This window comes from Calonectris borealis, chromosome 1 (genome assembly GCF_964195595.1).
Source record: "Calonectris borealis chromosome 1, bCalBor7.hap1.2, whole genome shotgun sequence".
NCBI classification, from domain to species: domain Eukaryota; kingdom Metazoa; phylum Chordata; class Aves; order Procellariiformes; family Procellariidae; genus Calonectris; species Calonectris borealis.
In genome coordinates this window covers 191,106,378-191,129,986 of record NC_134312.1, presented here as the reverse complement: position 1 = coordinate 191,129,986, position 23,609 = coordinate 191,106,378, and the positions used below count along the sequence as shown (strand labels likewise).

The following is a 23,609-nucleotide window of genomic DNA, read 5'->3' as shown; positions in this document are numbered from 1 at the left end:
GTCCAAGCGTCCACTTCTAGTACTACAAAGAGTAACACAGGATTGAACATGTCCCAGCCAGGACATGGTCTAGGCAGGCATTTCTGGTTCTCTATTGTGGAGGATTTAACTCTGCTGCATTTCGTGGTTCATGTGCTGACCAGGGCATCTGCGTCGTGCCAGTTCTGCTCTGTCATGGGCAGGGACTGGAACTATATAGAGTCAGGCTCAGGGTGATTTTTTTTTTTTTTTTTTAAAAAAAACCCTGGAAGTCTGTGAAGTGGAAATGCTTTTTCCAGCATGGAAAACAAAATGGTGGAAATCATTCTGCGAACAGCACTGGCCAAGACTCCTATGCTTTGCAAGCAGCTTTAGCTGGTTTTGTGTCTTGAGGCATTTCCTTTCGTTACAGAATATGCTGTAGTTAAAAGTTTTACTTACAGTTCCTTACCTACCACTTACATTTCCATAGATAAAAACCAAGGTTAAAGTACAATTCATGTGGCCTTAGGCTTCATTTACTTCAGTCACTAGTGCTAAGCTCTGGCACAAATTAGTCTCTCACTACAGTAGAGAAACTGATTGTGAAACTGTTAACAGGGATTTGTACCTTGGGTTTTGTGCAACATGGAGTCTAATGAGACTCTTGAGGTATTAACAGGCCTCCTACTGAGGTGCTGGGCATGGAGGGTAGTGTTTATTGTTAATAAATACGCGATATAAGTTCCATTTGCTTGTTCTGAGAAAGAAAAGCGGGAGAGCCTCCAAGAAGCACCCCGCCGCCATGACAGCACGCGGCGCTCCCTCAGAGGCCGGGCGGGACCGCGGGAGCCCCGCCCCGCCCCGCCCCGCCCGCTCCCGCGGTCCCGTCCGGCCTCTGAGGCAGCGCCGTCCTCCTTCCCGACCCTCCGCCCCCAACCCGGCGTGGGGAGGCTGGCGGTGCTGCCCGGTGTCGGCTGTGGAGCAAGCGCCGGGCCTGCCAGCGGGCCTTTCCTCAGGCGCCGGGCGGAGGCCTCGGTGGTTTGCGCGGCCCTCTGAGGTGAGTACCGCCTCACGCGTTGAGGGCCCGGCGGGGCTTGAGGGGCTCGAGGCGGGCTTCAGCTTCCCCTCTTCAAGGAAACAGAGCCGTAGCTACCAGGTGTAACTGCTATTAATGTGAAGCACACGCTGAGTGTGCCCGTTCCCCTGAAAAACACCATCTTTAGTCATTCCTGAGGTGGTTTCAGAGTTTTCAAGTAAGTTAATCAACGTGTTTATTTTTCAGCCTCTGAGTAAATCGGCATTTTATCCTTTCAGAAACAATTAAGACCTGAGATGCCTTCTAAAAACAACTCATCAGCCCATTAAAACACCGTGTGCACGCAGGTATATACATAAAGTGATGTCTGAATCGTGGATAACTAAATTAAAACTATCAACGTTTTGAAGAAAGCACGTAGTCTGTAAATCAAGTGATAGGATGCGTGGGAATGGTTCAAAGCTGTGCTGGGGGAGGTTTAGACTGGACATTAGGAAGCATTTCTTTACCGAGAGGGTGGTCAAACACTGGAATAGGCATGCCCTAATCCTGTCAGTTTTGAAGAGGCATTTGGGCAATGCCCTTAACAACATACTTTAACTTTTGGTCAGCCCTGAAGTGGGCAGGCAGTTGGACTAAAAGGTGGTTGTAGGTTCCTTCCAACTGAAGTATTCTATTCCTTTCTATTCTGTTCCTTTCTATTGTATTCCATTCTGTTCCTTTCTATTCTATTCTAAATCTGCCAGTCACTGAGGTGTTTGCACAGGACACTGTAACTTTTTCCAGTTTGATCCCGCTTATGCTGTTTTAGGTGAGAATTGTCACTGGAAGCTTGAAGCTTATTGTTTATACTATTGTGCCTGTGAGTTTTGTTTAGCGTTATGAAACCACCTGCAGAAGTGCAGGTAACAAAAAGAAGATGCTAAGTTGTAGGGCTATAATTTACATTTTCAAAGAGCTTTAGTATTCAAAATAAAAAAGTTGCAGAGATCACTGTATGATACTTTGAGCGGAACTTTCTGAAGGCCTAATTTTCGGCAAAAACACAGTAACAGTGGTTGGAATTGTATTTATGGTAATGCTGAATAGTTGTAGGTACCCACATTTACCACCCTTTCTCGTTACTTTGTGGTTTTTTTTTCTCATGCAGATTTATATTAACAACAAATTTCAAAAAATGAATCAAGGTCCTGACAAAGTTTAGAAACCCGCTCTGTGAAAGAGAGTGTTTGAAGAGAAGTGTTGGACCTAGGCTTATAAAGCATGGAAGAATACAAAGTGTTGAAAGTACTAGGACAGGGATCCTTTGGCAGAGCTCTCCTAGTTCATCATAAAATCAGTGACCAGAAGTACGCAATGAAGGAAATAAGACTTCCTATGGTAAGTGTGACATGTACATCACCTCATCCACCACTTTAAAAAAAAATTTAAAAAATTATAATTCTGGATATATTTTTGAAATGCTGAACACTTTTGCTGAGAGTTTTGTGTATTAGACAGTTACATGGTATGGCTACTATATAACTATGTCTGAGTCTATGTTGTTGATAATAAGTAAAGTAGCAAAATCTGATCTTTTTCAGAAAGGGTGTGATTACATTTTGGGAAGTGTAGCACATAGGAAGACACTTAGAATGAAGCTCCTGTTCCCCTGATGCCCTTGGCTGGATTCCTGTTGATTTCACTAGAATGCAGATTTCATCTGCAATACCTAATGAGGAAATTAGCCTCATATTATTGCTGGTAGTCAGATATTCATGTTACCTTCTCTGCACTTAGCTAACCAAAAAATCACAAAATGGGAGACGCTGGTTTCATCAAGGCTGAAGCTCAGTTAATACCTGGGTACTTGGCTTTATACCAAGTTCATGCAGTGTAGACTGTCAGCTGTTCCAAAGTCAGTGTGTGCTGCTTTGTTACATAGTTCTGCATTTTTAAAATAGAAAAAGTAATTAACTGAAGTAGGAAAATACCCTCTCAAATTAAAAAAAAAAACCAACCCCCCGCAAAAACTGAAGTCTTCAGCTAGTAATAAACTGTAGATTAAAAAATGATGGGGTTTTCAAGTTTCTAAATGACTTCTTAAAATAACTGAAGAACAATTCTTAAAAATATTTTCCTTTTGGAAAGTGAGGTGCATTGTTTGTATATAGGAAAATCCGTTAGTGTGACATTTATATAAGCGTACTTACATTTTCAGTCTTCATCTGATGTAGAGAACTCTAGGAAGGAAGCAGTTCTTTTGGCTAAAATGAAACATCCAAATATCGTTGCTTACAAAGAATCATTTGAAGGTAAATATAAAAACTTAAAATATCTTTATTTGTTTAAAGTTGCATACTTCTGAGGGATCAAGATTACTTTTTTTTGTTGTTTATAATACATGTTATAAACAAAACCATGTTTATTGTAATATATAATACACAGCATGTAGTCAGAGCTTTATATTATTAAGCATATTATTAAGTAAAAATAATATACTTACCCTGCTAATGTAAAAAGTAATTATTCTTAAATTACCTAAAATTTAGCTGATGGACATCTCTATATAGTGATGGAATACTGTGATGATGGAGATCTAATGCAAAAGATTAAACACCAAAGAGGAAAGTTGTTCCCTGAAGATACGGTAAGAAAAGACATTGTTTTGAACCAAGGACCTAGGAATCCTTTTCCATGTAAACTGAAGCACCCTGCATCGCATAAAGCAAATTATAGATATACAAACACCTTGAAATGCCTTAAATGAAACAAAAACACTTATAGATAGAATGGAAGCATTGTTTCTTTGATAATTTCTAGCAGAACAAGATGAAAATTGGACTGAAAGGAATAAAAAAGAAATTGCTGTCTGTATCTGAGAATTGTGCAAGCCCTGTGAAAAACAGAGTCTGGTTTGCATGCATAAATTTATGCAATTAAATAAGAATTTAACACAAACTTCAGCCAGAATTTAAAGCACAGTAAGAGGTACTGCAAATGAAAAGTAAATAAAGCACTCTGGTAAGATAAATGAAACTAGCTAGGATACTAAATGCTTGCATTTTATGTAGCAATTAAATGTTTAAACCATTCAGCAGGCATTAACTCCTTTTATCACAGAGCCTATAAAATTACTTAGGAGAAGGTTGAAACCACTTCCTGCCACAGTTAGAAGCATCATCTTAGTTAAAATGAAAAGACCAGAATCCTCACCTAATCTAATATTTAGATTGGCCAAGCATCTCTAAGAACTTTATTTTGTACTTTTAAAAAGAATATATTTCCTTTTAGAAACAGTGTGTTATCTCAGTGTGGTTTTTTTGGTTTTTAAATTGGTAATTTACTATGAAATTGTAATTGACATGCTTGTAAAATGACCATTAGATAAAGTGCCATGTAGAGACTCCCTAACTTCATTATTGTTAGGTACTATTAGGGTTTTCTAGACACAGGTAGCAAACATTCCTTCTGCCATGTTAAAATACACTTTATCTTAAAGAATTTAGTCTTCCATGCTGACTGGAGGCCATTATGCTAGAGTTACGTTTACCTCCCAGACATTCTGAAAATACTTTTTTTTTCTTTCTTGATGTTTTTTTATCTATTAGTAAAGTATTCATTATATACAGCATTGAGCTATTGTAACTCTTAGTTACTCTTTTCAGGTCCTTCACTGGTTTGTGCAGATGTGCCTGGGTGTGAAGCACATTCATGATAAACGTGTGTTGCACAGGGATATTAAATCCAAGGTGGACAGAGCAAGTTTTGTTGCCATTAATAAACTCTCTTCTGCATGCAAAAGTTCAACTCCCTCCTTCATAATTTCCTGCTACTGCTACATGCTGTGTTTTTCATTTAGGCTTAAGAATATTAGGTAAATGAAATTGTTGAGTGTATGGGATGATGTAATATTGTGGCATAAACATCATCTAAGTATAGCTATACCTTTCATATCAACACTGCTGATAGCGCCAATTGCTTGTGACAGACTGCATATAATTTAAAACAATAACAGAAGTATAAAATGTGTATGGAGTAAATATCTTGCTTCTCATTTTTTCTTTTTTACTCTTTTCTAGCACAAAGATAGAAATTCAGAAAAAAGCATGACTTTAGTGGTTTGAGTGCAGCATAGAGATTAAGGCATTTCTAAGCTCTGATTCTTCCTCTGCTACTGATGCTGGAGCTTTAGGCCTGTATAATCTTTCCATCTCCCTCTAAACACAACATAGTTCTTAACTTTTTTTTGGTAGAATTATTAGGAGAAGCAAGTAAAAGGAAATATAAAGATAAAATATCAGAAGTGATTGTCACTGTGTTTTCTGTATATACAAACTACAGAAATGTTTCCTAGAAGGCTATTTAAGTATGTGAATCTGTCCTCTTGAAATGCAGAACGTCTTCCTCACTCAAAATGGAAAAGTCAAATTGGGAGATTTTGGATCTGCACGCCTTCTTGCGCAGTATGTGGATATCTCCACTGATCTCAGTGGTGTAAAGTTTTATTTTACCATTGATAAATAGTGCAGGTCTCTTAAATAATAACTTTTCACCTGGCATTTCTTCTTTGTTGTTTCAATAGTCCAGTGTCGTATGCTTGCACATATGTGGGAACTCCTTATTACGTACCTCCAGAAATATGGGAAAGCATGCCATACAACAACAAAAGGTATTTGTGTTTTCCACGGTCACAAATAATGCCTGACTGATGTATGTCTTTTTATTGTTGTCTCAGTCTGGCTTTGTGGCTTACCCATATTTGGTTTGGAAAAGATATGGAGCTCAGGAATATTTAGAAAGAGGTAATTACAGTTTTTTTAAGATGAAAAGGCCTAAATTCCTCTTTACTTAGGTAACTGAGTGTATAATATCTTTAATCTTAAGTTTGAAAATTGGTGTGCAGACCTTTCTGTGCATTTGGGAGAGTAAATATATACATGTGAACATACACACATGTATGCATGTATGTATGCACATACGTATGTATGTGTTTGTGTCTTTTGGCTGGTCTTTTTTTTTTGGCTGGTCTTATTTTTTAAGCTCTTCTTGCCAGTCCTGGTAGTGTAGGAATAACGGCTACAGAACTGATGACTTAAATTTATAGAGCCCAGTTATTCTGGTCCTTATGCAAGAACTTCTGAGAGCATCTTGATAGTATGATGTTTACAGCTTCCTTCCAGACTGCAAAATACTAAATCATTTTATATCCCCTCCCCTAGATCTGTTCTGTGACCCTAGTTGTACCTGAACCAAGTGACTCTTTTTCCACAGGAGGGAAGAAACCTTCTCGTTCTTAAGTTTTTTCTGCTCCTTTTGCAAGAAAGACATCAGTTGCTTCTTATGCAGGTGGCAGTACTCACTTTGGGTTGAAGATGATGGTTTTTTTCTCAGTAGGAGAATTCTCATTGCCAAGGCCATAATTCCAACTCTCAGAATTAGGATCGTGTGTCTGCCATCTGATGTTAAGGGCCATGGAATACAAAGGCTTTGAAGCGTGGAAGGATAAATATTGTTGCAGCAAATTGCTTAGGAGACATTCTGGGAATAAAAAGCCAATTACAACTTTATGACAGTCATCCTTTTTTATATCAGGGTGGGATAAAGTAAGCAAGATCATTTCCACTGGAGAGGTGAAACACATAATTGTATTGTCTTTTATGGTTACTTACATTTATTTTTAGTTTATTCAATTCAGTTATGTACACATAATGAATTTAACTTTTTCTAGGCAGGATATTAAATTGTAATTTTTGGCTCAAAATTTCTCATCTTTCTCTATACCTACAGTGATATATGGTCTCTGGGGTGTATTCTATATGAGCTGTGCACTCTTAGACATCCAGTAAGTATAGCTTTATTGCTATCAGAAAAGTTCTGCAATTCCTTAAAATTTAATTTGCAGTTAGCTGTAGTTTGATGGATTCATAGTCAATTATATATTTGACTGATGTGTTTGTTGCTGCTTCTGAAAGAGGGAAGTATTGCTCCACCCTCCCCACCCCTCTTCCATTATGTGCCTTCTGTTTTTCAGCAGCTCTTGGGACCTATTGGACCCTTCTGTAAAACACTCAATTTTCTAAATTGTTAGAAAACAATTCTTTTTCTTTCTTGGTTAATTTTGCTCAATATCGGTCAGGTAATCTAGGGCTTACTAAGGAGTCCAGCAGGTGCCAGACTGGTTCCAGATATCTGCCGGGATGTTGCAATAAGCATTGTGTTTTACAGGATCAAGGTGATCACAGAAGATGGAGGCAAGGACACTCAAAATCTTTGCTAATGAGAATATATTGTTTGCAAGTATAGCAAAATGTAGTAAGCAATAAGCAGTTTTGTACCTCACATCAGTGATACACCTATTTGTTTATTCTTCAAATCAAACAAGTCACTGTCCAAGCACTATCCTCCTATTGGGACAGCAGGAACCTTGATGGATGGTTCTGTCTCTCTGTCATTTCTGGGACACTGTCTTTTACAGTGCTGATGCTATGCTTCCTATGTATTAACTTCCTCTGGCTTCTGTATACAGACACATGGCTAACACGAGAGCCCTTATCAGGATATGTTCGTTTTGCAAGAAGATGAGATCATCCTAATTTAAGGTCATTTTGGCTTAGTTTTTTATAAGCAGCAGTTTAATTGCATTGATTTAATGCAGCTGCAACTGCTAGCAGTACAAGAGTTTACAAGCGAATGAGTAATGAAGGAGTCTGTGCATAGGCATGTGTTAGCCTAAGTAGGTTTGTGGCAAGGCTTTGGCAGTGTCACAGCTATTCCGGCAGTACTCAGAGCTGGGTTACCAAGGAGTGGAGCATTCTTCCCTTTTTAGCAGCATTGAAATATTATGTATCTGTTTTTACATGATGGTCCCATATGTTCTTGCATAATCTTACCAAGGGTGATATAAAAGGATGCCGCACGCCGTGGATGCTTGGCACTCTGCAGCCAAGCTAGTGGTGCGTATCATAAGAAAGCTGGTTTTGCATGGAGATAGAAGTTCTCAGCCGTTTTAGCTCAGGCTGTTTCCATCCATGGTTGTAGCTGTTCTCCCTGACATTGCAGTGTCTGATGACTTGTACTTGGAAGCAGTAATTCCTGACTGAAGATTGGTTAACAGTTAGCTGAGAAAAGTAACAACTGGAGCCATTTCATGTAGATTTGCAAAAGGATATTTGTGCCTTGATAGGCTACTTCTGATGATTATTCTTTTTTTTTTAAATTGAGGTCTGCATCTTTCCTGGCTTACAGTTTCACTCTTGCAGTTTGATTCTGATCTTAAGTATATGAAGTAAAGGACACTAAGATGATCAGATTTTATTTTTGTAGGAATATAGCATTGAGAAGATTTGGAACAATCCTAAATTTATAGGAGTATCTCCCACCTGGTTTCCAGTTGTACAGATTATTGTTTGCAGTGTCCATTATGATCTGATTTTAGTCAAACTTTGTATGCAAACTGTGACGTTTTCATTCTCTGCAAATTATATTTCTGTCATTGTTAATATAAATAAATGCCTATGTAATAGCCCTACAAAATGTAAAAGAAAGTTACTGATATGCTCACTAGGGGTCATTATTCCACACCTCTGAATTAGAGCCCTGAAACTGTCAAACTGGGAGCCAAATCAGTATGGTAGTAGGGAGCCTACATAGATACATACCATGCATTTTTGTGTAATAAATGTTAAAGTTGCTCTTAAATTATGTCAGCTTTTTTTACCTTATGCTTAAACTCTGTGCTCTAATGTTCATTTATTTTTAATGCAGTTTCAAGCCAATAGCTGGAAACATCTCATCCTTAAGATATGCAAAGGGTCCTACAATCCACTACCATCTTGCTATTCCTATGAACTTCATTACTTAATAAAACAGATGTTTAAGAGAAATCCCAAGAGTCGTCCATCAGCGAGTACTCTTCTTGCAAGAGGTTGCTTAACCAAACTTATAAAAAATTGTTTGCCTTCTGAGGTATGGTATATTCTTTGTCTCTGGATTTAAGGAATAGTATCTACATTTTAGATACTAAATCAGTTTCTTTTGTAGTTTGTTAGTGTACAACAATCTAAAATGTAGTGTTGTGTAGGTCCTACTCTAAAAGCCATAAATACAGTTGTAGACTTCAGAAAACTGAGTTTTTAGAAGGGTTTGTTTTGAAAGTAAGCGTTGAATATTGACATGATGCTGCTAAAATTAGATATTGTTAGCTATTAGCTGTGACAATGCTTTTGTATAGTAAGTCTATTTTTAACAAATAGCATATACAATAATTTGGAAAAGGTTAAAATGGTACAGTACTTGCATCTCTTCATACACATTCCAGATGACAAATGAATTTGAGCAGGTATTAAAGGAAACCAAGAAACATGAAGGCAATGCAGCAAGACTAAAGGGTAAGTTAGCGACATTTTTCTTGATGTAAGGAATGACAAAATGACCAGGAATTGTAAGATCTTAAATACAGCTATAAAACATTAGTATTATATGTTCAAATCTACTTTTAATTATTCTAAAATCTAATATTATTGAACTTGTATGGAAAAATGCTTAAAGGGCGTAAATTACGTTCCAGCATGAGAAGTACAGTGCAGAGCTACAATACATACATTGTAAGTCTTAAGACTTGTGCTAGAATTAAACCTTTCAATTTTAAAATGAGCAAAACTTTTAGCTGTTGCATATATTTTAAATATGACAGTACTTTCTCTCCCAGAATATGGTGAAGCAAGTTATTTTTGTTATTTAAGTTTTGGAGAGAAGGTTGGGTTTTTTCTTCTGCATAAATTCAGCTACACCAAAATTTGTACACATTTGGAACTGAATAGTAGAGGGACTCCCTGTTGAGAACGAACTACGTTGACGGAAGTGTGGAGAAGCTTTCACATAGTTTTCATTGCTTGGCTCAGTGGCATTGCTGTCATACCTCTGGAATACCACTTTGCCACAAATGTTTGCCAAAGGTATTAACACTTGAATCTGTTCCTTAATGTATCAGGTAATGTCATGGCTGGTGGAAGCTCAAATAACAAGAAAGAAAGTAGGGTAAGTATTCAAACATAAATGTAATGTTTGTATTTTAGTAATTTAGAATGTTCTGTATCATAGAAAAGTTCATATGGAAAATTATTACTGTGCTAAACCATAGATCAGCCTACTAGGTCAGCTGTCATCTATGTTCAACTTGCAGAGTTTTCCTGTGCATTTCCCACCACTGTAACTTTTTGATGCTTCCCACATTTCGTTTAGTTCCAAAATGGATTTCCTTATAGCCCTGTCAAAATAAATTTAAAAAATAATAAAAAAATCAATCAAAAAAAAAAAAAAACCTCTCCTGTTTTTCTAAGTTTTGGGATACTGCAAAATTTGATGCATTTTCTTTGCTTTAGGGACACATTTTGAACAGGCTGCTGTGGAAACAGTCTAGTCTGGACATAATTCTTACTAGTTTTTAGGGCCCATGTGAGATTTCAGGTGAGGAGAATTAAGCCACAGGTGGCCCAGAAATCACCTATGGGTAGATTATAGCACAGCCTGGCTCAGCCATATTGAGTATATTTTTCAAAACATGTTGCCAGTAGGGCTCATTTTTTTTTCTTTTAATAGACCTGTCAGTCTGAGAAGCTTAATATTTGGGTGCATCTTGTTTTCCCTGGGAATATGATTCATTTATCTTTATATTGCTACAGTTCTTAAATGTAAAAAAAAAACCCTACAAATTGCATCAAGTAACTACATATGTGCTTAGCTTCAAAAACTGAGATTGTCTGTCAAAAAAGGACATGCAGTGTGAAATGTAGTGCAAAAGTAGATGCAGTGTAATTGCAATTGGCTTCATGGTGTCAGTGGTTTAGTTTTCAGATCTTTAGGCCAGCCATTTTCTAGCAAAAATAAAATAATTAATGCCATGTTAATATTACTGCTTTGTTTTTCTGAACAACAAGGATAATGATTAATACAGTCTTTATTCTTTTAAAGCGCAGTAAAGATGAAAGTAGCAAGCATAGCCCCTTAGAAAGGAAAAATATTACTAAGGATTTGAGTGAAGGCACAAAGGAACAAAGCAAATCTGATGAAGAGGGTAAGTTTTACAGTTTTAAGGCTGATGTATTTCCTGTGTAGTGATATCTAAATGTCAATGATCCAGCGAATTAAACAGGTGCAGCATACAAGTCTGCATCTACAGAAAACCATGCCACTGTCTGTTACTTTTGCAATTATATTCGTTCTGACCGCTCATCGGAGATTTAAAAAAAAATTATAAAAATCTTGGCCAAAGTATTAAAAAATGACTGAAAACATTTGGTATAGAGTAAATGTATGGGGAACTCTTTTACCAAGTTCAGACTTGTACCCATAGAATCAAACGTCACTGTTACAGAAGTGCTGGATTCTTAGTACTAGTTTGCATGGACAGAGAATTGAGTTAGATGCTGGTTGTCATCCTTTTTTTTTGTTGCAATTATAGCAGAAACTTCTGACATCCTCCCAGGAATCACTGATTTGTCACATCCCCATAGGAGGCAATGGGAAAAGAGGATATCCAATACTGTAGTGGATGTCCTGGAAAATGCATCTTTGCTTTCTTCCAGCTTTACATCTGAAGAGGCTAAAAGTAAGATTTAATTAAATGTGTTTTTAATTCAAGTAATATCAGTGGTTCTTTACAGATTTTAAAAGCCAAAAGTTTACAAGGCATTTTTAAAATTATGTAAAAATCATTTGAAAGTATTTTATTAACAAACACTCAAAAAGTCCACTGTGCTGATGAGAATTTCTTAGTGGTCTTGTGTGACAGGAGGATTGCAAAGAGTGATGAAAGCCACAGATAACATTAGCAACCCTAAAATTATAATCATCATTAAGAAATTATCCTACCAACCCTCCTCTTAATATGCCATTTGTGGGGTTAACACTGAGGAATTCATTTGATGCAGAATGCAGCTGCATGTCTTTCAAGTACAGCATACTATTGGGAGCATATAATATCCATGCTTCTACTTCTGTTGTCACTTAATGTACAGATAATGGCAATGACAAGAACTATTAATGATATACCTCAGATGTGAGGCATATTCTTCCTTCTTCCATATCAACAGCTTTTAATTAGAACACTTAAAGTGGGGTTTCTTCTGAAAAATGTGTCAATTTTAAAATGCACCACACTGTATGCGATTGTTACTTATTTCATGTAATTATGGATATGTATTCTAAATAATTGTGAATAGACGCTATTGAAATAAATAATGAAGTAGTCAGAAAATTCCCAAGCTCTGGTAGGAATGTTAGATGATAATTATATGCAGGGTAATGGAAGAGGACAGAAGAATGCATGTTATTTAGGTGTTCGGCTATCAAAAGGCACAAAAAAGGCCACAGGCTCCATTTTGGGAGATTTACAGAGCCACCAAACAAGCTTGCAGAGACTCTGACTCCTCACCCCCCTCAGCCAGTTTCTGCTGGCTGCCTGATAGCAGAAGGCTCCACTGTGGCCTTCTGTAGTTTTCTTTCCTCTTAATGCTGATAGTGTCATCCTCAGCATGTTGAGAGGTCAGATGGAAATACCTAGACTCTTTTCTTCCTGTATTTCTCTCTTGAATGTGATCTTTGTAATCCACACTGCTAATGCAATTTTATCTAAGTAGTATTTATTAATGATTTTACACCTAGGTGGCTGTGTTATAAACTACAGTGAAAATAAGCCACGTAAGCAGTGGAACAAGGAAGCTCCTCAAACCCTGATGAACATTCTCAGTAACGCAGATGTCAGCTTAGCGTTTAAAACATACACAATTTATAAACCAGGTAAATCCCCAGTTTGCGGGCAAACATTTTTGCAAACAGGTTTATTAATACAGACTCTTTTTTTTTTTTACATACATAGCCCCTGTGTATAGAGCTTGTGCACTTGAGTTCATGTCACAACAGGCTGTTTTGTTTTTTCTAAAGTTTGCCAAATGAAATGTGGGATTACAAACATCCAAGCTGAGAATTCATGAGTGACTGTACATCTCCACTACATCACTTTATGAAGAACTTTCACTTGCAGATCAATACCTGAATGAGGTTGTGACATAAACGCAGTGACTGCAGAGCCATCCAGTCTCCATCCTGCTAAGCGGCATGGTGTATGCCTTAGGGAGGTGCAATAAATAGGCTGTAGCCCCATCAGGTAAATACACCTTCACTAAATCAGTAGCGCCCTATTCTGAAGACAGGATGGCAAGATGGCACGGCAAAAGATAACTGTAGTCTGTAGATGTGCACAGCCACAGTCATAAATCCTTGTTCTGCACTTCAGTTGCGTTATTAGTTTATCTCCCCACTTAAAATAGGGAACAGATTGTACTGGAATCTGCTAAGAACTGGGGACAAATTAGAAAGACTATATTGTATTTAATAATTTCGTAATAATTTTATTTTTAAAATTGAAGGATTTTGATGACATTTTCATTTTTATACTCTCAAAGCTTCTGAAAATATATTTAGAGGTCCACTTTCCGATGAAACTGAAGCATCTGACGAAGTAGATGGTGAACATGAAACTATTGTCATAGATTCTGAGAGACTTGAACCTAGATCTGATGAAGATGACACGTATGTCCAAATGATACCCCTGTATTTTTGTTTTCTTTGGTTCCTTAAAGTGATTTTTCCAAAAAGACATTCCCCTGAAAAAAAATCAACATTTTTCTCAGCATCCATCCCTGTCTTACATAATGATATTAAAATTTAGGAACATTTGGTATCTTATTTGATATCTGATTTGATATCAGGTTTTCTTTGCTATATTTATAGTTATTGATGGTGTGGAGATTAAACAGGTTGCTTGTTATCAGCAGATTGTTTTTGCTGATGACTTTGCAAAAATGAAAGCATGAGATGAAATTAGATCCACAGTAAAGTGCAAAACCTTCTTGCGTGAAACATCTTTGTACTCCGACCTTGAAATCAGATAACCAGTGGCCAATGCACTTGCCTAGTGGTATGTTTGCTGTATTTGTGTATTTTTCTTCCTACTCTGGCATGCATAGTGCAATAAAATCACTTTGGTACCTATTTATTGAGACATATTTGTAGAAACTTTTTAACTTCTGTTTATGTTAGTGACCCACTTTTCCTGTTTTTGAAAGAGCAGAGTGTGCATCAATACATTCTGAACAGAAATACTGTATTTTACAGATGTGTGTATGTTTTGGAGGCTTTTCTTGGAATCTCAGAACCTCAGTTTATGTCATTGTTTATTTTTGTGGCACTTGGCGATGAACTACTTAGGCATGTATTACTGCAGTTCAGCTGCAAGCTGTTAGTATCAACACATTTGCAGTCTCTTAGTATATGCGTTTGCTTTTGCTTTTGATAAAACTTATTTGGGTAAATTCAAAAGAGAAACCCTATTGGTTCCTTAGTCTCAATGGTGCAGGAAATAAGTCTCTTGTGTTGATATTTTTAACATAATTTATCCTAGTTGTAGGGTAATTTTAGGGGGAAAAAAAAAAAAAGAAAACAAGAGTTACAAAGTTGTATTTTGCTTTGCAAAATAATATTTTGAAATCTATTTTTAGGGACTTTGAGGAAGATGATCCAGACTGGGTAGCGGAACTGAAAATGGTATTGAAACACAGCGACTGAAAACTTGAATTTACCTACAATAACTAAAGTTAGGCTTGCCAATATTTATAATCCAAATCATTGTTGTTAATAGTTGTAGTTACTAATAAAATTATTTCAGTCAAAAAATTGAGTGGGCACGTTTTCTGTATCACAAAACTGAGGGTGAAAAATGCATAACAAACTTCTTTAGCTAGAACACTTGCAAATAACTAAGTCTAGATACTAAATGTATTTGGAGTTGGTAATAGCTTTCTAGAAATGTTCAGTCAAAAGCACTAGTGCTGGTAGCATTGTTCAGATCGCCTCCTTGTCATATTTCAAAGAGATGGTGTAGCGCTGAGAGTGTGTAAAGCTTTTTCTTCCTGACTACATACTGAAATACTACATAGTAGGAATAACTGATGTTGTCTGAAGGGCATATTATGGAAAACATTTAGCTATGCTAAATATTTGAGGCTTTAGTTCATGCAGTTATTAATCCTCTGAAAACTCTTGAGGCTGAGCTTTTGCCTTAATTACTTCCATGAAAAGGTTTTTATATATGCCATTGCATGTGTGGAAGGAAGCTGATTTGTTCATAAATAAGGAGAATTTTCCAATTTTGGTAAGGAGACACACTTCCGCAGAAAGCATTATGGGCAATGTCATGTTTGGTCTCTGTGCTGGCTGCTGGGTAACTCAATAGTCATTTTACAAGAGGAGCATGGCAGGAGGGAGCAGAAATGCTCTCAGCAGAGTTCTCCTGGGGAAGCTGTTCCAGACTGTGTCCATGTAATAAATAATATTAGAGAATAATAAATACAAAAAGCTTTAGGAAATCTGTAGATTTGGCACGGAGCCGTTTCACACCGCACCAGCTGTATGGCACATCGGCTGATGCTCAAGGCTCTGCCAAGGATTCAAAAACTTGAGGCAGTCGAGATTTTTTTTTGGGCCACCCCACTCCTGTTACTGACCACCCAAAGCAAGCGTCGTGGGAGGAAGGTGCGGTTTGCGTGAGGGAAACAAGGCTCCAGCTGCTCCCCACGGGCCTTCCCCTGGCTGCGGGCGCGGCCGCCGCACCGCTTCAAACGCCACACCTCCGCCGGGGGGGCGGGGAGCTTGGGGAGGGCTCCTGCTCCTGGCCGCGGGGGCTCCGGAGGCGGCTGGGCGCACGCAGGTATCGCGTCCCACGGCGGCGGGCCGGGTCTGACCGAGCCGAGCCGGGCCGGGCCGGGCCGCAGGGGTGGGAGGCCCCGGCCAGGGCTGCCCGCCTGGCGCGCCGCGTCGCCGTGGCGACGGCACTACAGCCGGGGCGGGAAGGGCGGCGGAGAGCGATCCCCCAGCGCGGCGGTCGCAGCGGTACTCCCGCCGGCTTCCTCTCCCCGTGCCACCGTCCCTCTCCCCAGCCGCCGAGCAGGAGGTTGTAAACCGCCACCCGTGACTTTCGGTAGGCCCTGCTGCGAGGGAGGCGGTGGCCGCCTGCACCGTCACCCCCGGCGGGCGGTGGCAGTCGAGCCCCACCACCCTGCCCGAGGTCTGTCCCTGCCGCCCTCACCTCCCCAGCGGCCCGCTTCAATTAAGCTGCCCGCAGAGGCAAGGCCCTGGGAGGCGAGAGGCCTGGGCGTACCGCAGGCCGGGGGCAGCCGGGTGGGTGGCGCGTCCGGGCCCTGGCAGGCAGCACACCCCTGTCCGGGGCAGCTCGTCACACCTGTGTGAGAGGCCACCCGTCCCGAGTGGCCGCGTCTCACCAGGGACTACGAACAGGAGCTGGCTTGGACCCAAATACCTAATTATAAATGCCTGAAGGTCACCCTGCCCGCGCTGCCGAAGTGGTCCTCAGAAACTGCCACTCAGGGAGCCCGCACGGGCTCCCCAGGTAGCCTGCTACAGAGCTTGTGCGTCCCTCCTGACAGGGGAAGTCTAATATCTTAGCAAATCTCCCTTGCTGAAACTCAAGCCAACTAATAAGAACAGTTTTATAGTGTTTGCTCGTATTTAGCTATTTCAGTTCGCTTGTGGGTATGTTGCAAGTACCCAGTGACATTACCATTTCTGCCAGAGGTTTCCAGATGACTGCTAATGCCCGACTGCACTTGGCTGTGGTCTCCTGCAAAATGCAGTGGCTTTTCTTTTTGCTGCCAACATTAGGTCACACAAACTAAATCAACTTGAAATAGATCATAATTTTATTTTTTCCATTAAAAGAACAAGTCTGCAGTATTGTTAACTTCAGGAAATAATGAGTCAGACTTTCCAAAATCATATTATAATGTTACATAGTACTTTCTACTGCCTTCTCATGTTTTAACTTCAGGGTGTACTAAGGCTAAACTTCAAGCTTTTCTTTATGAGACACTCATAAACTTGCTGCTGTTGAAAGTTCAGATCCGCAATAATTTGCAGACTTCCAGGAGATGAGATTTTGAGGAAGAATCATCAGCAGTAGTAAAAGTGTGATAAAATGTGATACAAATCTGATAAAAAATGTGATAAAAATGACGGTCTTAAAAGGTAGTGTTGTATTGGGTTTGTAGTACAAACTCAGATCTTACAGCACTGACTATGTACCAGACTAATTTGGGGGCTTTTTTATTGTAGACACTGCTTTGAGACGGAGACATCATGGATAAATATGAAATCATTAAAAAAATTGGAGAAGGATCTTTTGGCATAATATTCTTGGCAAAAGGAAAAATGGATAATGAGCAGTGTGTTATCAAAGAGATCAATTTAACTAAGGTAAAACAACAAAACCTGGATGGCAACGGTAGTTATTTACCTGATTGTGCTAATTGCGTTTAGCTAGGGTATGAACTTGGATTCTGTTTTATCTCCTTTGTAGTCCTATCTTGATTATATAGAGTTAAACTTTCCAAAGACTGTACTCTTTGCTAATTTAGTGATTTTACAAGCATAGACAAAATATATATTTTGATATTAACAGAGTTTTACTGCACTTTTGTTCTTTTCAGAACTTCTCTCTACCTACAATGCGTGACACTACCTAATTCAAATTTTATAATAGGTGATTCAACTACAATGAAACTATTGCCACTGAAATAACAAGTCACAATTTTGTGATACATTTCTCTAAACTTTTTCATTTCCTTTTTTTTTCCACATCCATGTTTTCAGACGTGAGTAATTCACAACGGAGTCTTTCCAATTCTCATTTATGTTTATGGCAGTTTGATTCTTCTCATTTAATTTTAAATTTCCATTCTGTAGCTGTCAGCATCTGAGCTGCTTGGCTAGACTCCCTTTCTAGGAGAACAAGAGGAATATGTATTTTTAGGATCATGTGTGTTTTAGACTTCTGTTTTAGAATGAGCTGAATCGGGCCAAAAAGCGCTCTCTTTCTTTCTGTTGACTGCAGAGGCAGGTTAGGGTCACTAGCTCAGGTACCGGAGGAATACCACTCCTATATCTAGTTCCAGAAAGACAGGCAATTAAACTCCCTGTGATTTCAATACAGGGGTTTCAACAGTCAATTTCAATGAGTGTCTACATTCTTTTGACAGGTCTTTTGCTATTCTGGGCCACACTAGTGAATTTCTAGTATATTAGAGAATTATAATAGAAGAATGAATTTTTATACATCAGTTCTAGAGACAGCTGTGTAACTTCCAGATTCAAACCCAGAAAAATTAATATGCTAGTAATGACAGCCAAATAAAAAAATTGTTTCTCTCTCTGCTCATGACCAATAAAAACCATGCGTTTCTAATCTTAGATTTTGATGTACGCAAAATAGAAAAATGGAAGTTAATAAAATATTATTGTGGATCCCACTCATTCAAAAATCAGGAGCTGGATGCAGAAAATTACTACTTTGAAATCATAAGATTTTCTTTATATGGTAGAGTGTGTTTTATTCACTTTCTGATTTTTAAATCTTTGAGGATTACATTTCAAAATTATTTCTTAAGAATGAGGGTAAGAAACTTTTTATAAGTACAAGAGGACATTTTGATGGATGGATACTCAGAGACACAAATTTTTAAGAAGTAATATTGATGAAAGTGTGATCACAATGAACCAAACAGAAATTTTCCATTCAATGTAACAGGGCAAAGAGTTTCCCCAAAACATTGCAAGAACTCATAACACCAGTAAAACTAAGGACTTTTTACTTTATTCTTTCGAGATCACCCATACTAAGAATACAGAATCATCTAGACCCTTATTCTTCGAATGCTTAAGGGAAGTTTAACTTTAGCGTTTAACTCTATTCATCATCTAGCTTAGCAGTAGCATTTGTGTAAAAAGTTCAAAGGTGTACATTTGCCTGTTTGTAAAATGTCATAATTTGGTTTGACTTCAGTAACGCTCCAATATATTTCCATACACTGCAAATTGATACTTTGCATTATATATACATCATATTTTATAATATTTCTGCATCACCTTGGTATACAGTCTTTTTGTATTTGTGGGAATAGTTTGATAACGATGTAGCTATTTTTGAAAAGAGTTAAATATATCATTGCTAGCATATAGTTTCTTAATTCTTTGTAGATGCCTCTGAAAGAAAAAGAAGCCTCTCAGAAAGAAGTTATCCTTCTGGCCAAGATGAAGCATGCAAATATCGTAACCTTCTATGCTTCTTTGCAAGGTTTACTTTTAAAATTTTTGTTTTATTTGTGATTATAGGAGTGGAAGGCAGCAAAACCTACCTTATTAATATTGCCCAACCTTAAGCCTGTCCCCAACCCTTTACTTACCAGTGGGAACAGGTCCCAACTCCTGAAATGAACATGAGGTATCAAATTCAGTCATCATTTGCCCTCTTCATGTGTGTGGGTGGGACTTAAGGTATTGTGGCATAAACACTAGATCCTGGGGTGTCTGCATTGCTTAGGTTGAACTTTAGTCTTGATCTGCAACAGGAGTCCAGAGTTTAACGAGGCTTTTCTAGGGGTTTCAATAGAAGAAGAGAGCTTTTGAGTATAGCAAGAAATAGGTCCTGTTGGCCTTTTGTCTTGAGCCATATTTTGAGGTATCACTCAAGGATACAGAATTCTTCAGGACCGAAAGAGGTAGAAGGAAGTCTGTTCTCCGTAAAAGCTAATTCCCTATATTTATTTTTCCTGCTGACATCTGTCATAAGCAATGCCTTATGTAATGAATGCTATAGTTACAGCTTGTGTTCAAATTGTTTTCTGTGATCAGGACTGTAAATGTTTTAAGGGACACGTAAATCTAGTAGTCTTCTGGACCCCAGAGAGGTAAGAATGGAGTGAGTTTCCATATTAAGTAGCCCCGGCTGTTTATTTCTACTGTTTGGACACTGTCTACTTTTAACCTTTTCCCTAAGCCTATCTGTATGCTTATTATTGGGGAACAATCCCAACTATGAAGCATTCTGCTAAGCATTGCCTGTAAGAGCATATGTCTTTCTATCAGTGTGGTCTCTTGAGGGTTTTCTCATGTATTTAATAGTTTGGTGAATCTCCATTTAAATATATTTTCACATCTTAGTCTTGCATCAATTTTCACTGAAATATCCATTTTTTCTCAGTTACTCTTTGAAATGGAGGAGTAGGTAGAGGATTAACTACTCCCTTTTGATAGGGAGATAATAATAATAATATTAGTAATAATTTGATTATTAATAAAATAAAAAGAATGTATTGCTGTATTAATGAATAATAAAGGAAAAATATTACTTTTCCTTTCAGAAAAGAACAAGCTATATATTGTGATGGAATACTGTGATGGTGGAGATTTAATGAAGCGGATAAATATGCAGCATGGAGTGCTGTTTGACGAGGACCAGGTGAAGGAAGTTATCTTTAGAGGAAAGGACATGTTATGTAAAACACATGGTTTGAATTATCTGGTACTAGCTACTGTTTCTTTTCTGACCTGTTAAAATAATTCAACATTTTAAAGAAACTTTGGTAATTTTAATGGGAGTTTGCTTTTTACACTGCTTTAAGATCTTAAATTAATTCAGTAGCAGTATTTTGATGTCATTTTTATCCCATCCCCCCCCATTGCTCCTTCCATTATGGATGCACTTTTTATTAGTAGCATACCTACTAAGCCATAAAGACTTTCTTTTAAATGGTGCTTTAGCATTGTGGGGGGATATATTATATATGAATTCTTCTTTTGTTTATGCTATTTGCATCATGGCATATCCTGCTTTATACTGAAAATCAAATCTGTCATTCATTTCATTTGGGTCAAGATTTCTCTGATGCCATTTAAATTGTTAAACCAGCACAGAGAAACAAGCCCAGACATCTGACTGCTTTTGGACCATGTTCACATATATTTTGTTTTGTAAATAGGAGAGTGTGATAGGTATTGCAACTTGCAGAAACAGAATTTCCTACTATTCCTTACTTACTCCTTTATTTTTTTACTAACTCTTAACTCTCTGAAGGAAATTTTCTCTTATATATTGGATTTAGTGTACTGAACTCTGAGGTTATTTAATCATGCATGGTCTTCCATTTTTGCAGGTACAATGAAAATTTACTAGAATTTTACTAGAAAAAAACTAGATAACTAGTATCCAACCTGTTAGTGGAAATATACTCTAAAGCATAAAAGTGAAAAAAAAAGAAGTATTGTGACTTTTCTTTTTGCTTTAGTAGTAAAAGAGGAACTCCTTAGTGTAGAAGTCAGTTGGAAGTGAATTACTGGTTCAGTAATAATGAATTTTAAGATTCTATTGGGAGTCATACTAGCGGTAGAGAGAACATGAGAGAAAATAAAGAGAGGACAAAACCACAGATCATGAAAACACTAGAGAGAGAACCAACACACACAAACCCCTTGACAACGAGACAGAATAATACATATCCAAAGAAAGGCAAAAGAAGTACAGATAGAAGAATAGATTATAGAAACTAAAGATACATCTGCCAATCATAAAAGGAAAGCAAATTGACCAATTTAACATAACATTGTTAAAATATCTTTATATTTTCAAATGTATGCTTAAGAAAGTCTCATTTGTGGCATCAGCCCTATTCAGGAAATCACCTGCTTAATGTGAAGCATTACTAAACAGAAGATTATTACTTGAATCAATTTTCCTAAATAGAGAAGCATATAAGCACATTGTACTTTTGTTTCTGAATTAAGTCCAAAGGCCCCTATTCAATAAAACACATGTATATTTGAAGTTAAATATATGTTTAAGAGCTGTATCGGGTCAAGGATAAAGCACACAAGGATAAACACGGGTTTGCTTCCTTATTATGCAAGTTTCTTCATAGCTCCCTTCTTTCACCACATTTCAGTCCTTCATCCTTTTTTTCTGTTTTTTTCTGGACCACATTCAGTAAGACTACAAACATTATAACTGGATGGCATGACTTCCACTGCTGAGGATTAAGAAGACACTTCCCAATTCTGTCTTAGTTGTTATTTGAACTTACTCATTTCTAAATTAAAGTCTAGCATTCTTACTGTCCTTTGACATGATTCTTCAGTCCTTGTTGAAGTACTCGTGCTGTCATAGTGAAAACTTGATGGGGATAGGGAAAGTGGAGCAGGTATCTATGTCCATTTAGTTTTGTGATACCACTAAAAGAGGAGAGGAAAAGTCTATGTCATTAATTTTAAAAATACTATTTCTTATTATTTTATATTGTATATGCTCTACATATTTTAGATTTTGTTTTATCTTTATTTTATACATTTCAGTAAGATGCCCCATTGGACATTAGAGTCACACAAATTTATAGATATCTTTTCCCTTTAACTTTCACTGCAGATTCTGAGTTGGTTTGTGCAGATCTCCTTGGGCTTGAAGCATATTCACGACAAGAAGATTTTACACAGGGATGTCAAAGCACAGGTAGTAAAATTGGTACTGGAGAGGGGGTGATTTTGTATTGCATTGTAAAAAATATGCTTAAGAAGCTCTGCCATGTTTCATTTTCGTATACCAGTTTTGTTTTTATTTGCAGAACATTTTTCTTAGCAATAATGGAAAGGTAGCAAAGCTTGGGGACTTTGGCATAGCAAGACAGTTGAACAGGTAAGCACCTTTTTTAATTAGTCTGTGACCTACACCAAATAGGACTATTTCTGAATGTTCAGAATGCAACCTGAATGTGCAAATTGTTTGTGGATTGTGCTTGTTCAAGAGATCTGGGATATAAAGGGTCTGATACTACTTTTTTTCCGTTATCCTAAAACATGCCATCCTGCATGAAACCACAGATGTATCTAGCCTAGTAACTGGACTTCTGTTATGTATAGGACGTAGGGTGGGGAAGCCCCAGTCTTTCCCTATTATCTGTGGAACTGGCATAAAGAGATTCTGGAGGCACAGCTCCTGCTCTTGCAGCTGTTGATAATCACTTCTGGTGCCTATAAAAAAGAAAGTGAAGAGCATTAAAAACTTAGGAAAGAGTATAAGAAGAGTTTTTACAGATTTTCTTTGTATGTCCTCCAAGACTGTGCCTATATTAATTTTTGAAAAAGGGCCAGAACCCACTTTCTGTGGGCCTGAGAATAAATGGCATGGCATAACTTGCATCCGTATGGCTAAACTCTGTTCTCCCAAAGAGGATGGCCTTATCTTCACTGCCTTTGGGGACAAGGTTGGTCTATTCTGCATAGTGGCCAGGTGTTGTCTAGGAGAGTGCTTTTTGGTGTGGCCAGAACGTGCCAGGGGGCATGCTAGCAACAGGACAATGCTTGAATTTGATCTCTTTTTGAGCCGCTTGATTATCTTTGACCTTGGCAAGATTGTGGCAAAGAAGGTCCACAATTTAATTAGGTATTGTGCGGAAAGGTAATTTCCTCTATTGATCACTTTGCAGATTGTCCCTCTAGTATCAATCTTTCTCAGTTGCTTTGTACTACACCTGCTGCAACTCACTTGTTAAAACTTTTCCTATCCCTAAATTAAGTCTGTAAGTTTAACCACATTTCTGTCTACACAGCATCCGTAAAGAGAACAGATAACTTTAACTAACATGGACATTTTGCTCATTCTCTTCAGATGTACTTAACTCTGTACATGTGTTAAGTACCTTTATGCGTTCTTCACATGGACATACAGCTCGTGTAA

General features: G+C 37.9%; 2 protein-coding genes across 3 annotated transcripts in view; both read left to right on the top strand.

The window, feature by feature from the left end:
- Positions 1-765: 765 nt before the first annotated feature.
- On the top strand, positions 766-14,704 carry NEK3 (NIMA related kinase 3). Of its 2 annotated transcripts, XM_075139696.1 has the most exons (17): positions 766-1,018; positions 1,276-1,344; positions 2,148-2,377; positions 3,198-3,291; positions 3,529-3,626; positions 4,645-4,728; positions 5,375-5,442; positions 5,562-5,648; positions 6,767-6,821; positions 8,744-8,944; positions 9,297-9,366; positions 9,969-10,015; positions 10,949-11,051; positions 11,439-11,585; positions 12,641-12,775; positions 13,441-13,567; positions 14,536-14,704. In XM_075139696.1, exons 3-17 carry the CDS (start codon positions 2,261-2,263, stop codon positions 14,600-14,602), a joined length of 1,500 nt encoding a protein of 499 aa, XP_074995797.1. In that variant the 5' UTR covers positions 766-1,018; positions 1,276-1,344; positions 2,148-2,260; the 3' UTR covers positions 14,603-14,704. The 2 variants fall into 2 exon arrangements, with proteins under 2 accessions (XP_074995797.1, XP_074995798.1); XM_075139697.1 differs by lacking the exon at positions 3,198-3,291 and having other exon boundaries at positions 856-1,018.
- A 2,359-nt stretch (positions 14,705-17,063) lies between these two features.
- The window catches only part of NEK5 (NIMA related kinase 5), a 28,497-nt gene continuing 21,951 nt past the window's right edge, over positions 17,064-23,609 (top strand). The window contains exons 1-5 of the mRNA XM_075139693.1: positions 17,064-17,305; positions 19,085-19,181; positions 20,248-20,345; positions 22,302-22,385; positions 22,498-22,568. Of these exons, the coding sequence (XP_074995794.1) occupies positions 17,189-17,305; positions 19,085-19,181; positions 20,248-20,345; positions 22,302-22,385; positions 22,498-22,568 (467 nt within the window). The 5' untranslated portion in view covers positions 17,064-17,188. The remainder of the gene's footprint in view (positions 17,306-19,084; positions 19,182-20,247; positions 20,346-22,301; positions 22,386-22,497; positions 22,569-23,609) is intronic.

Bases quoted from the DNA above. Each gene is read 5' to 3' on its own strand.
- NEK3 (XM_075139696.1), top strand. From the start codon at position 2,261: ATGGAAGAATACAAAGTGTTGAAAGTACTAGGACAGGGATCCTTTGGC. The intron at 3,292-3,528 runs GTAAATATAAAA...CCTAAAATTTAG, and splicing joins TTACAAAGAATCATTTGAAG to CTGATGGACATCTCTATATA. The intron at 9,367-9,968 runs GTAAGTTAGCGA...TTAATGTATCAG, and splicing joins CAATGCAGCAAGACTAAAGG to GTAATGTCATGGCTGGTGGA.